Source organism: Trichechus manatus, unplaced genomic scaffold, assembly GCF_000243295.1.
Source record: "Trichechus manatus latirostris isolate Lorelei unplaced genomic scaffold, TriManLat1.0 scaffold00098, whole genome shotgun sequence".
NCBI classification, from domain to species: Eukaryota; Metazoa; Chordata; class Mammalia; order Sirenia; family Trichechidae; genus Trichechus; species Trichechus manatus.
Genome location: NW_004444034.1, coordinates 8,851,920 through 8,866,627, shown reverse-complemented (window position 1 = coordinate 8,866,627; position 14,708 = coordinate 8,851,920). Strand labels below are relative to the sequence as shown.

Below are 14,708 nucleotides of genomic sequence, written 5' to 3'. Positions count from 1 at the left end.
TATATATAACATGACCCTATAACATAAGGACACATTTATATAGAAAAATTTTCAAGAAAATGCACCCTTATAATGTACCATTAGTATGTGCAGAATATTCCAGTACAGTAGTCCCCCCCTTATTCGCAGCTTCACTTTCTACGGTTTCAGTTCCCCACGGTCAGCCGCGGTCCAAAAATGTTTAGTAGCGTGATGAAATCTTGTAGTATCCCATGCCATCCCACCTGGGAACTACATTCACATAACTTGTATTACAGTATATTCTTATAACTGTTCATCTCTTACTGTGCCTAGTTTATTTTTAAACTTTATCATAGGTATGTATATATAGGACAAAACATAGCATATATAGAGTTCAGTACTATCTGTGGTTTCAGGCATGCATGGGGAGTCTTGGAATGTATCCCCTGCAGATAAGAGGGGAATACTATATTTTCTATTGTATTTCATTTTGAAAGTGCTGGTTTTGGCCCACTGAAATGACTTTTATGACCTAAAGGGTTGTGTACAATTTGCAAAAGACTAGTAGCAATAATTTTTCTATAATTCTAAAAATACATATTCCCTCTTTTCTCTCATGATTGGATTCTAATCTTGAAATAAAATTTATTTGAAAGAGGGAGAAGTGCTAATACAGTGAGTTGGCAGCCATTCACTCTAAAACAGCTCAAATACTCTGAAATTACTAGTAGCCCACAAGATAGCATGGGCTCATTTCTTGCCACTCCACAGAATAACTTAGGAAACATTCCACGTAATTATTTAAGGAACATTTTATACAGAACTCTAGACTACTGGGTCATAAGGTTTGTAAAATGACATGAAATGTTCTTTATTCCTATCTACTTCCCTTCCAGTATCCTGAAGCTTGTCCACTCCTCAGTTCACAAATCCCTTCTAGTCAGTGATTAATGTACTGTTCAGTTACATTTATATTTCAAAACCTTAGAGCCACTTAGAAAGGTACCCCAGTTATGCAGCATCTTCTGCTTTGTAATAAATTCTAAAGTAAAAGCTTCTCGTGAGAAACTTGAACACAGGCATGGAAGTCAGACTCCCTTAGCAAGCAGCAAATGATATTTGTAAAATGTGTGAAACCAAGGGCCTATTTTTTGGGAGAAAAGGAGAAATATTTCCCCAGTCAAAACTGTATAAAAATACAAAACGGCATCAAAACCTGTTTTATAAAAGTAGTTTTTCCCTACAACTATGGTGCTAAATCCCCTAAGATACTTAATAATCAAATCTGGGCATTTTATCTGTGAAAGTTTTTAAATGTACTACTTAAGAATCATTACAAGGTATGAATGAAGTTCCACATTGCAATGATTAAACTACACTTTCCACGTAGAAAATAACAAAACTTTCACCTGAAAAATTTTAGTAAGAGTTATGTTGCCCTTGAGTTCTCTTAGCATGAAAATGCCTTAAGTTCTAAGCCATTGATCTACTTTTGTAAAGTGAATTTTTTCCCCTACTTAACTGATTTTAATGTTATATTTGCTGGGGCTTCATAGAATGCCAGATGATGCATACTTTTTCTGCATAGATAGATATATGAAGGTAATCACTAGAGAATGAGAAAATTAAATAGGATTGCTCAAAACAAAGATCCAAGGAGATAATATGGAATAAGTTTTGACAAATAAATTTAAGTGAGGATGGAGCTTTTAAAATATTTTCTTTACAGCTACAAAAGTAATGTGTGTTTCCTTCAATTTTTGGCAGTAACTCTCAAAAATTAGCTTGAAATTTACCCTATTATAGGTAATTTTTCATAAGAAAAAAACCATTGTGTTAGATTCTGTGGTAATATTAAATTACGTGAAATTGTCACACAAAATACCTGCACTTGTAGATCCAATTCCTGTGGTTAGCACCGATCTTGGTGTAATCTTAGCTGCATATTTGAGGAATTGAGATTTCCCTGTGCCAGGATCCCCAACCAATAAAAGATGTGATTCGCCTAGAAAAACGTAAATATGTAAAGTTTAAAATTTCTATGAAAGGACCCATGAATAAGTCTAATTATAATCAAAAAGAAAATGGTCCACTTGAAATACTAACACAATTTATATTTTATATAGTGCTTTTGCTGTACAGTTACTTAAAATCATTCCAGGAAGAATTTAACTAGAAAATCTTTGGTAAAGTTAACTGTCATCATAAATATAACAATTTTTAATTGATTACTGAATGTGACATTTAAAATTTAAATTCTAGTAATTATGTACTGTTTTTGAGATGTTTAGGCCTGTTTATTATTTTAAAAAAAACCTGGCTTATTTAATCTATTTTTAAATACCAAACTACTGTAATTAAATCTTTCCATATAAGCCATAGAAGTATTTTAATTTTTTTTTTTTTAATTTAAGCATTTGTAAGTATTAGGGACATTATACTTACTTATGATTCTGATAATTAAGTGAAGACCTTTTCATTTTATGAAAATTTTAGTAGTTTAATGAAATATCTATCATAAAGTAGTAGTTTTTGTGTGCCATCAAGTCGATTCCAACTCACAGCAACCATATAGGACAGAGTAGAACTGCCCCATAGGGTTTCCAAGGAGCAGCTGGTGGATTCGAACTGCCAGTCTTTTTGGTTAGCAACCTGAGCTCTTAACCACTTTGCCACCAGGTTCCTGAAGTAGTTAAAGACTGTTTTTCAAATGTAACGTAAATGAATATACGAATATCTTTTGGTGTGTATTAGCTCACTGATCAAAGAAATTTTTTAGTAAGGTTATAAACTCAAGTATTTTCTAAATATATTAATAACTAAAACCAAACCAAACCCTTTGCCATCAAGTCGATTCCGACACACAGTGACCCTATAGGACAGAGTAGAGCTGCCCCATTGAGTTTCCAAGGAGTGGCTGGTAGGTTCGAACTGCTGACCTTTTGTTTAGCAGCCAAGCTCTTGGGCTCCCAAATATATTAATAGGAACCCCTATTTAAGCTCAACATTTAGCAGAGTGCCTTGCAAATAGTAGGTGATCAAAACATGTAATACACGTAAGCATTACTATACTTACTATTAATATACTATACTGTACTAAACGATACAGTTTTAAAGTCCCTACTAAAAGCCTGATTTACAACAATGGCCTTTTAGTCTTTTGATTTAGTCTTTGGTTATTATGGTCCACATGTGGGTCATAAAAACTTGCTTTATGCGAGATTCAGGTCAGTTAAGTGTGTTTAGCCACAAGAAAGCTTTCTGTTATAAGCACATCATTACACACTTAAGAGTAATCTTTGCTTGAATGTATGACCTACAGCAGCACTTCATGGCAGATGGCACATTTGCTGTCTCCCAGCAGAAGGGGAATTCAGCAGGCAGATGACTGAGAGCAACAGTCTGAGAGAAGCACAGTGACAGTCACAGATGGAGAGTCACTGACTTGGAAACATTAAAAAGTACTATTTCTAATTTTTCCCTTTTGAAGAGTGACTTGGGATCCAATGAAAACATACACAGTAATAAAAATGTAAAGATTTTATTTTGTGGCACCATTATAGGCTGGAACAAAAATATATACCCATTGAAAAACTTATTTCTTTTAGTCTTTGTGGAATTCTGGGAAGTAGGTTCAGATGTATACATGCTAGACTAAGTATTAGATATTCAGATAGTTGGCCAGCTTTAAAAGATAACATTTGGAAAATAAAAGCTCAACAAACAATTTTTATTCAGGAAAGAAAACTTGTAGCCTCAAAATTTTTAAATAGGTACCAACCTCTAACACGTGTTCCTGTAGCATCAGTCCTTTGAATCCCACCAGCTAGCACCATGGCTACAGCAAGCTTTACTAAATACATCCCAAAAACTTGGGGGCACAAGCTGGCCAATATTTCATTCCTTCCTAGGAGAAGCAGAAAGATAAGAAGTCACCTGCAATTTCCAAGAAAATCTAACTGAAGTTCTCTTCCTATCCTATCTGACCATCCTCCTATAAACACACACAGAGGACCATTTCCAAATGACTAAAAGGAGTAAATGACTTTGTTTTGGTCCTGTAAGTCCTTTTCTTATTAATGCCGTAAGATGAAAAAAGTCTGCTTTTTTGTTCCCCCCATGGGCACTACTTGCTTAAGTTTCTATAAATTTATTATACCTTAGAAGGGAAAGAAAGATAGGAATCTCCTTTTCTCCTGCATCGATTACCTATCAGGTCAATTTTATCCTTTAAAAATAACAATGACTGCATTTTCTGTGGTTTTTGGTATAATTACTATTGTTGTTAGATGCCATGGGGTTGGTTCCAACTCATAGTGACCCTATGTACAACAGAATGAAACGCTGCCTGGTCTTGCACCATCCTCAGAATTGTTGTTTGAGCCCACTGTTGCAGCCATCTCCTTGAGGGTCTTCCTCTTTTTTGCTGACCCTCTACCAAGCATGGTGTCTTTCACCTGGGACTGATCCCTCCTGATAACATGTCCAAAGTATGGGACGAAGTCTTAGACCATCCTTGCTTCTAAGGAGCATTCTGGCTGTACTTCTTCTAAGATTTGTTTGTTCTTTTGGCAGTCCATAGTATATTCAATATATTTCACCAACACCATAATTCAAAGGCATCAATTCTTTCTTTGGCCTTCCTCATTCAGTGTCCAACTTTTGCATGTATATGAAGTGACTGAAAATACCATGGCTTGGGTCAGGTGCACCTTAGTCCTGAAGGTTATATCTTTGCTTTTAAACACTTTTTAAGAAGTCTTTTGCAGCAGATTTGCCCAGTGCAATATGTTGTTTGATTTGACTGCTGCTTCCATGGGCACTGACTGTGGATCCAAGCAAAATGAAATCCTTTACAACTTCAGTATTTTCCCCTTTCATCATGATGTTGCTTATTGGTCCAGTTGTTAGGATTTTTGTTTTCTTTACGTTGAGGTGTGATCCATACTGAAGGTTGTAGTCTTTGATCTTCATCAGTAGGTGCCTCAAGTCATTTCTTTGGAATGGGCACAAATATGGTTCACTTCCATTGGGTTGGCCAGGTAGCTGTCTTCCAAATTTCTTGGCATAGACGAGTGAGAGCGCTTCCAGAGCTGCATCCTTTTGTTGAAACATCTCAATTGGTATTCCGTTAATTCCTGGAGCCTTGTTTTTGCCAATGCCTTCAGTGCAGCTTGGACTTCTTCCTTTAGTACCATTGGTTCTTGATCATACGCTGCTTCCTGAAATGGCTGAAAATCGACCATTCTTTTTGGTACTGTGACTCTATATTCCTTCCATCTTCTCTTCTCACGTCATTCAAGTTTTTGCCCATATAATCCTTCAAAATTGCAACCTAAGGCTTGAACTTTTTTCTTCAGTTCTTTCAGCTTGAGAAATGCTGAGTGTGTATTCTCCCCTTTTTGTTTTCTAACTCCAGGTCTTTGCACATTTCATTATAATACTTTACTTTGTCTTCTGAGCCACCCTTTCAAATCTTCTTTTCAGCTCTTTTAGTACACCATTTCCTTCCTTTTGCTTTAATTATCACACTGCCCGAATAAGAGGAAAGTGCCCCATCTCAGAGACAATGAGTTTAATCTCAGGAGCCAGCAGCCTTTAAACAGAGGTACTTGTGGCCCATGGAGCTTCTCCAATTAATCACTGGCCTAATCCACCAACAGAGGCTCTTGGAACCTACAAGATTCTACAAGCCTTTCTTGAGCCTGTCTTAACTTGCACTGAATTCACTACTGTGATGGTACTCGGTGTCTATATTCATATTCTCAGAAATTAATGACCGAATGCTGGTGACTAATTTGCATGTGTCAGGACTTTAATATTCATCTCTGAGTCTGCACTCATGTTTCAAGAATAGCTCTTCTGAGGAGGAAGAAAATCGTACAAGTACTCCTTCAGCTGGTGATACCATTCCAGGGCTTTTCTGTCAACTTGATGGCAACAGGTTTTAAAACACAAAGAACAATACCTGGCACATAGTAGGAGAGACAACTATTATCCTATTACTTGTACTGTTTGTTGTTATTGTGTGCCATTGAGTCGATTCCAACTCATAGCCACTCCATGTGACAGAGTAGAATTACCCCATAGGCTTTTCTTGGCTGTAATCTTAACAGGAGCAGATCGCCAAGTCTTTCTCCCACAGAGCCACTGGGTGGGTTTGAACCACAGCCTTTTGGTTAGCAGCCAAGCATTTAACCATTGCGCTACCAGGGTTCCATTACCTGTACTATTTGTGCTTATTTCTGATCTCGAGATTTCCTCACACTGTAGTCAACACAAAAGATATACTAAGAAGGTAGGACTGAGGTATCAGAGAAAAGCAAAGGGAAGAGCCATTATCCTAAATTTGTTTTCTAAATTGAAAAGCTCTATCCCTTGGATTGTGGCAGTAGAAGCTCCCATGGATCCATCACGTAAGCAAATGCATTAGAGTGAATTACTACTATTATCTTCCCCCATCCTCACCTCTCTCCGAAACTTTTGGTTCTAGATCATGTTTAATAGTATGGCTATGGCCTAGTAATCCACTCTTGTGGTATGGCCCGTAGTCACCTCAATGAAGAGAACTCAGTTCTGAGATAACTGAAACATCCCAGAGTGGGCTCAGCAGACCCCAACCCCTGTGTATAGATTTCTAGCCAGCATCTAAGCACTAGCATCAAGTGCTCTCTGAAGTCACTGCTGATCAGAATAAAGCCCCTAGGCTCGTCCTAGTCAATACCCACAGTATCAGGTCTCAGTGGACCAGATCAGTCTCCCAAGAGCTGTTCAGTGAAGTAACTCCCCCACTTCAGACTGGCAAAATGAAGACTCCCTTTGGATGTAGCTCCCCTCCCCATTCCTTCCCCTAGTACACACTCATACACTTTGAAATGGTACTGGGTACATAGGAAACTAAGAAGGAAGAGAATCTGTTCATGCTAAAAGGAATGTTGGTTCGTTTTCTGCCTTCCTGTCTATATTTCTTCCAAGATTGTTAAATTTACTTTTTCCTTCTATCCAGCAAATGAGTTGTACAGTATTACCTTCTGATTCAAATAGGCTAGACTCTTTAATCATTAGCACAAAGCACTTGTGAAGGTCTGGTTAGAGCACTGTGATGCCCATCCTTCACAGTCACTAGGCAGAGTTGAGCTGTGGCACTGTAATTAACAAGGAATGACCATGGCACTTTAAAGAGAGGTGTGCAAGAAAGAGTTTCAGATTTTTGTAAAGACCTGATCCTGAGAAACTATTTTCAATTAAAAAAATTCATTAAAAATATCTATATGATTCTTAAAGGGTGTGCTTAATACAGCCACAATGTAGAGAACTTTTGCTTCTTTCTGTATGGATCAGATAAACGAATGATCAGGACTACTATATGTGTTACACGCATAAGCACAAAAAGCCCGCAAAATAAAAGCAAACTGCATAGATTTAGGCAAATGGGAGCCTTATTATTTTGTGAAATGATATTTGTCCAGTTCAGCATGTGATTTAAGAGTATTAGGATTAGTCTATTACTGGCTTCGTTTTCTTTTTCTTAGACGATGCCTCCAAGAAAGAATGAAAATAGGCATTTGAAGACTTTACGGCATTTTATACATTTGGGATTTTTAAATAAAAACTTTGCTCCACAAACCCAAAGGCTGTGATGTTTTAATCTACGTAATAACATCCTAATGTCATAGTCAAAATTTTTGCTGTGATGATAAAGTTTATCCTTTGCATTTTTCTATTTCTCATCATTTCTTTCCTACTCATTCCTGAGTTTAAAATCTTCAACTAAAATAGTGTGAAGCTGTCTTTATTATCTAAGATATATCAGAAAAGAAATAAGGCTTTACTAGGATTAAATTTCATAATAGGATGACTTTCTGCCTTTTTAAAGGAAGAGCTTTATATTTAATTGATACAGGAGGTGGAAGACTCAACTGTTTTATTAACAGAACAAGAGATGTTTAAAATAATAGTTTGAAATGGAAAATCTCTTGGAATTCAGCCTTAATTATCCAAGAAGATCTCTAAACAGAAAAGACTATACCAGAAAAGGGTTTTAAAGGGAGACTACAGCTAGAGGTATTGACTAATGCTACCCTGTGAACTCAGCCATTGAGTTATGGAGCATGTGAGGCTGCCCACAATCACACATACATGTGTAACTACTGAATGAAATGCCAGTAATAATCACCAGCTTTATACCCTAATAACAAACCTGCAAAGGGATCGCTCTTATATTTTTTCCAAAAATCTTCAAATTCCTTTCGGACCTCCTCATCCATGATGATCCCTGTGGACTGCTCATTATTTACTTGGACATAATTGGCCTTCAGGACTATCTCCACTTCACAACGCACATCTTGCTGAAAGGGCTTCCACCGTTGCATTACGACCCCATAAATAGTGAGGTCATCGCCTGTGGAAAAGCACCAAGTGAGTCCGGCAGTAATAGGCATGCTGTGTGCAGATTTATATGACAAAGGACCAGAAATTAGAAATAAACCACTGCCCCACCAGAGTTTAAGAGTGTGTACACTCATCCAGAAAACAATTTGGGGACAAAAGAACACCATAGACTCCCAAGTTTTCTTTTTACAGGCACCTGTATCTGTACAGCTAAAAACTAGTCAGCATTTTTATTTTTCCTAATCTGCCAGATAATCACACCAAATAATTACCCTTCACTGTGAAAATAGTTTACTGGATGATTTATTCATTGTCTTTACACTGGGTGAAATGCTCATCATCTCAGAACCTCTAACCATTTAGTTCTCATTTAGAGATGTGGGAATTGCAGCCAGAAGGTTAAACTATAATAAATTTGCTGTCAGGAAAGACGACAAGATGACTGGCACCTAGTTTTATTTTTTTACATGTTCATTTTTACTTACCACATTTGTTAACATTTTACTCACTGCTTTTTCTGAATGAATGAATGAATGAACTGAGAAATGAATACCTGTTCTGCATTAAAGCTCCTTACCATAAACAATTGAAAGCACAAGATACTAACAACCCTGCCAGTTCCCCCTTGGTTGGTTCCTTCCCACCTGAGGAAACCCTCCCCTTCCTTGTGAGAATATTTTTACAGATTTTTCTAAGAGGCCCTGGATAGTCTGTAGGCACATTTTCTCCATACATTGACATCCGTGCTTATTATTACCCATACACTGACATCCGTGCTTATTATTACATACAATACCAGTGTATCAGCTAACAAATATATATGAACCCTTGGCATTCAGTATTTTGGTACTGGAGAAAAGTAGGAGGGAAAAAAAAAAAGACATAATCCTAGTCCTCAAAGATTTCAACCTACTTAAACACAGGATTTTGGACATACTCCAACCCCAACCCCAGTACTTACATTATGCACAATTCTTTATTTTCAAGCCTTTGTGTCAATTAAAGGAACCCTGGTGGCACAGTGGTTAAAGTGCTCAGCTGCCAACCACAGTGTCAGTGATTTGAACCCACCAGCTGCTCTGCAGGAGAAAGATGTGGCAGTCTGCTCCTGTAAAGATTACAGCCTTGGAAACTCTATGGGGCAGTTCAACTCTGTGCTATAGGGTTGCTATGAGTTGGAATTGAGGGCAGTGGTTTGGTTGGTTGTGTCAATTATATGCCATTGATACAAAATGCCTTTCACTTTGTAAATTTCAGTGTGTGTGTATTGTGTAATCAGCAGAGCTTTTGATTTACTGACGAAAAGTTTTGTAAATGCATGAAAGTGGTCACAGAATAGAAGGCATAAACAGATATTGTTCACATGTTTTCAAGATTCTTCCTAAGCTACTGCCTTGGATGGTTTTCAAACCCAATTAGAGATAATGATCATTTCCTGTACTGTCTGCCCCTAGTGTTTTTCAGGTGAAAACAACTGGGGCAACTTTATACAAGCACTTGGAATAGTCCTCTAGTAGGGTGGTTTTTAAGGAGCCCTGATAGTACAGTGGTTAAGGGCTTGGCTGCTAACTGAAAGGTCGGTGGTTTGAACCCACCAGCTGCTCCGCAGGAGAAAGATGTGGCAGTCTGCTTCCATACAGATTATAGCCTTGGAAACGCTGTGGGGTAGTTCTACCCTGTCCTGTAGGGTTGCTATGAGTTGGAGTTGATTCGATGGCAATGAGTAGGGTCATTTTAATGGGTTATATTTATGTTGTTTCTAAATCAGTCAAATGAAGAATTTTAACTGTTAAGATATAGCACCCATAGTAATAATCTGACTGCAAAAAGCAGTGATAATGTGGAAAATGTAGAGTACTGAAGAGCAGTCAAGCGTACTAGATTTGGGTTCAAATCCCACCACTCATTAGCTATGTGACCTTGGGCAAGTTACTTCATGTTTCTAAGCCTGTTTTCTGATTTATAAAATGGGAATAATGGTATCTACATCATAGGACTACAGTGATAGTCCAACTAGATCAGATAATGTATGTAAATTAGGACATATCTAGAACATAATAAGTGTTCGGGAAATACCAGGTATTTACTAAACCTACCTTAGTAAAGATGTTACTTTGAGGACTAAGGTGCACCTGACCCAAGCCATAGTATTTTCAATCACCTCATATGCATGCAAAAGCTGGACAGTGAATAAGGAAAACCGAAAAATTGATGCCTTTGAATTATGGTGTTGGCAAAGAATACTGAATATACCACGGACTGCCAGAAGAATGAACAAATCTGTATTGGAAGAAGTACAGTCAGAATGCTCCTTAGAAGCGAGGATGGCAAGACTTCATCTCAACATACTTGGGACATGTTATCAGGAGGAACCAATCTCTGGAGAAGGACATCATGCTTGGTAGAGGGTTGGCAAAAAGGAGGAAGACCCTCAACAAGATGGATTGAGACGGTGGCTGCAACAGTGGGCTCAAACATAGCAGGGATTGTGAGGATGGTGCAGGACCAGGCAGTGTTTCGTTTCTGTTGTACATAGGGTCGCTATGAGTTGGAACTGACTCAGCAGCACCTAAGAACACCACCACCTAACATTTGTAGAGCAACTAATACCTTTCAAGGAGCCCTGGTGGCGCAGTGGTTAAGCATTCGGCTGCTAACCAAAAGGTCAGCAGTTCAAGTCCACTAGCCGCTCTTGGAAACCCTATGGGGCAGTTCTACCCTGTCCTGTAGGGTCACTATGAGTCGGAATTGACTCGACAGCAACGGGTTTGGTTTTTTTTAGGTAATACCTTTCAAAACCCTTCCATATATACATGTTTTAATTTACTCAAATATTTATTGAATGGCAGACTCATATGATCATTAGAACAACTGAGGAATATATGATAGCCCAAGAGGCAAGAGATACTTGTTTAAAACTTTTCTATTTTTCTGTAGTAAATACCTAAATGTCATTGCTTATAGTAAATATTATTATAAATAATGTTATTTTCAGAAAGCTAAAATTCTTTGTTTTATACAATCCAATCTCTTTGTGCCCGTATATCTTCTGCAGCTATCCTTAATCAGGCCCATCCACCTGATCTTCTGCTGCACAGACACTTATCAGCCCACACTCTTCAACTTTATTGCTCTGTATACGTCAGATTGGGGTTCCTAAGCAGACTGTAAATTCTTAAAGGGCAAGGATTATGCCGTTTATGTCTTTTGAGTCCCACAGAGATTTGTAGCTAAGGATAAATTTTAAGAAATAGCTGTTGACAACTGCTTCCATCCATTCCTTATTATTAGTGACTTTAGAAAAAGAAAAAAAACTTAAGAATTTTTTTCAGTGCAGAAAGGATCTAATTTAGATGAACTGTATGAAAATATCTTAATCTCTATCAAAGGGTATTTTCATGTTAAGGTTGTCGTAAAAACATTGCTGTGCTGATTCAGATATTACAGATTTTGTTTAAAATTTAGAGTTCTATATGGACAGGTATTTGAACATATACCCTCATCCATTTAGCAGGTAATCCATAATCAAAGCTGTTATCTCTTTAGTATACTATTTAGACAACTACAAACTGCTAAGGTATTTGGCATAATTTTCAAATTATGGGTTAGTGATTATTGGGGGCCGTCTTTTGATAGAGAATTATAACTCTTTGTGGAGTGCTTGCCTCCTCATTTTAATGAAGTCAGCTTAGTAAGTCCTTTATAAATGAGGCACTTGGAGAAGCCCAGCATTAAGAAAAGGGAAATGATGGCGTTTGGAGAAATGAAGCACTTTAGCTCTGTCCAATAGGAGAGACCTGAGATGTAGAATAAGAGATCGATCAGACATACCTGTTACTGCCCAGGGACACAGCCTCACAACCTGTGCTATTGTTTGTTTGTTTTTTTTAATAAAGATTAAGAGTGTTTGAATAAGAATAGGAAATGTGTAAAGCAAGGATGTTAAAGTGAATTGAAAGGCAGTGGTGGACAAATTCAGCTAAGGTTTAACAATCATTTCCATTTCCTGACGCACCTTCTTAATGTTAAATAGTAAGTGGAAATTGCTAGGCAAAAAAGTAAAAATAACAACCTGTAAATTATTTGTTAGAGGAGGAAAGAGAAAGGGTGAGCTCTCATATCCTCCCCACAGGCAAAGGTCTGGTCAAGGCCTGGGAAAGTGTGGGAGGGAAGCAGAAGATGCTGGATTTAGGGGAATACATTTCCCTTCTCCTTTTCTTAGGCTGGAAGTGGTAGTCTCAGGGACGCTTATGGAAGCTTTGCAGCTCTATGGACAATCCTCTTTGGGATTGAAACTTTATAAATCCAAAAGACTTTTAAGCTCTATACTAGAGCCTTCAGTGCCTTTCACTTACGTAAGAAGACAGTGAGAGAGAAGTGTAGGTGAGAATACCTGTGTTGAAATATGGGATATATTAAGCCCTTTGGTTAGAAAAAAGTTTTTCATTAAACTTTTAGATTATCACTTTGAAGGCACATACTGCTGGCAGTCTGCTTCCATCTGAGAGCTTCACCCTCAGCTGACCAGTGCCCCTTAAATTTTACAGCCCTACCTGCTATCAACAGTTGAAGAAAGCACTCTTTATTCTCTCATTTTCTCTCTCTTTTTCTTTTGCATTATAAATGCAGAACATTGTCAACACATCCATTTCACAAACATACCAGATTTTATTAAAAATATCTCATATTATATTCAAATGTAGTTATTGCAGAAGAGAATAATATTTATGTCTTGGGCAACACTGCTGATTTACAAAACCCAGTATCTTAATTTTGCCAGTATAACCTTTGCCTACTTTTTTTTTTTTAAACGATTAATAGTTTAATCAGTTCACAATACATCCATTTTATAGACGTGGGGTGATAATAATCCTTGTCCTCTTACAAATACTTTTAAGTTTTATTTCTTCCCAGGCTCTCCAATGGGGAGAGGAAAAGGGGACGAGATGAGGGAGAGGGAACAAAGGAAAATTTAGGACTAGTCTCGTTGGCTTAAAGATCAAAGCATATAACCCAGAATAACACTATAACAAGGCTTCTGGAATCCTCAGATTTCCAGAACACCTCTGAGGCTCAGAGGGCCTTGTATTTGCGTGAACACTGTAAATTATCCAGATCAACTGACATCATAAGGCCTGAATTCCTAACGTGTTGCTGTACATCCTCTGCTTGACTGTCTCTCTCCAAGAAAAGTAATTCACCATCATCTAACATCCGTGTTTGGACACCTGATTATTAGATACTGAGTCAAAATCTGCTTCCCTGTAGCTTCTACCTGCTGAAGCCCAAGAGTATCTTCTGTAGTTATAATTCTATTTCTATATGACAGTATTTTAAGTATTTAAAGTTGGCTCATGTCCTTCCTGAGGTTTCTTCATACTACCCAGCCACAGTTCTACATTCAGTATGGTCTCAAGTTTCCTCTCAATTCAGGTGAGTGGCCACTGGAAACACTAAGGACCATCAGAGGACAGCAGATGAAATCAATGTGTCACAGCACAGAGCAGAGGGGAAAGACCATCCTCTTTTTTCCGGACATCACTAAGATTGCAATAGCATTTGATAGAGTCACATCCTCTGATTCATTTTATATGACTGCCCACTAAATCCACTAAAACTTTAAAGTCTCTGCTGTTAAGCTATGGTGTATTGAAGAGTCTTAGATTTGAAGTCAATGGTTCGGTGTTCATGTTCTAGTTCTGCTACTTAATTCACTAAATGATGTTAGGCAAGTCAGGTTCTTCACCTATAAAACAAGCAACTGGACTAGATCTCTAAGCTCCAGCTCAGCTTTCTTCTATTATCTCCTACCTCCATGACAGTTTCTGTTCTCAAGTTCAGCAATTAGCCCTCCACATGCCCTTGCCAGTGATCTTGGGAAAATGAAAAGTAGCTCTTCCTAACCAATATTTTAGGACCTTCTATACAAGCTAATAAAAGTTCATTCTTACCAGATTTGCAACTGTCTACTAAGTCATCTTCCAGGATAACCTTCATAGATCGTGGAATACTTCCAACAGATAGCCTTTGGACCTAGCAAGAAAAAGAAAGCAGATAGAGGTTATTAAATACACATTGACTAAATATTCAGAAGTCTAGCAGTTCTTGAAATTACAGTTTCTGTTTCTCTGATATTATCATCATCAAATTATGGTAGGGATTTATGGAATTTTCTTGAAAATCTTACCTACTATCAGTTTATGAATTCACTAAGACTAGAGTAAAATAAAAGCACCAATATGGGAAATACCTCTAAATAAAACCTACTTTGTGGACTGTCAAAATGTAACAACGACTAATAATAATAAACTTACCTACCTCAAAAAGAGAGGCATTTCTCTTTCCTGATCTCTAAT

General features: G+C 37.6%; 1 protein-coding gene across 1 annotated transcript in view; it reads right to left on the bottom strand.

Moving 5' to 3' along the window:
* MCM9 (minichromosome maintenance 9 homologous recombination repair factor) overlaps positions 1 to 14,708 on the bottom strand; it is a 105,863-nt gene that overhangs the window by 79,872 nt on the left and 11,283 nt on the right. Inside the window, exons 3-6 of the mRNA XM_004382737.2 lie at positions 14,304 to 14,385; positions 8,162 to 8,362; positions 3,743 to 3,868; positions 1,847 to 1,966 (exon numbers count right to left, since the gene is read on the bottom strand). Coding sequence (XP_004382794.2) covers positions 1,847 to 1,966; positions 3,743 to 3,868; positions 8,162 to 8,362; positions 14,304 to 14,385 — 529 coding nt within the window. The remainder of the gene's footprint in view (positions 1 to 1,846; positions 1,967 to 3,742; positions 3,869 to 8,161; positions 8,363 to 14,303; positions 14,386 to 14,708) is intronic.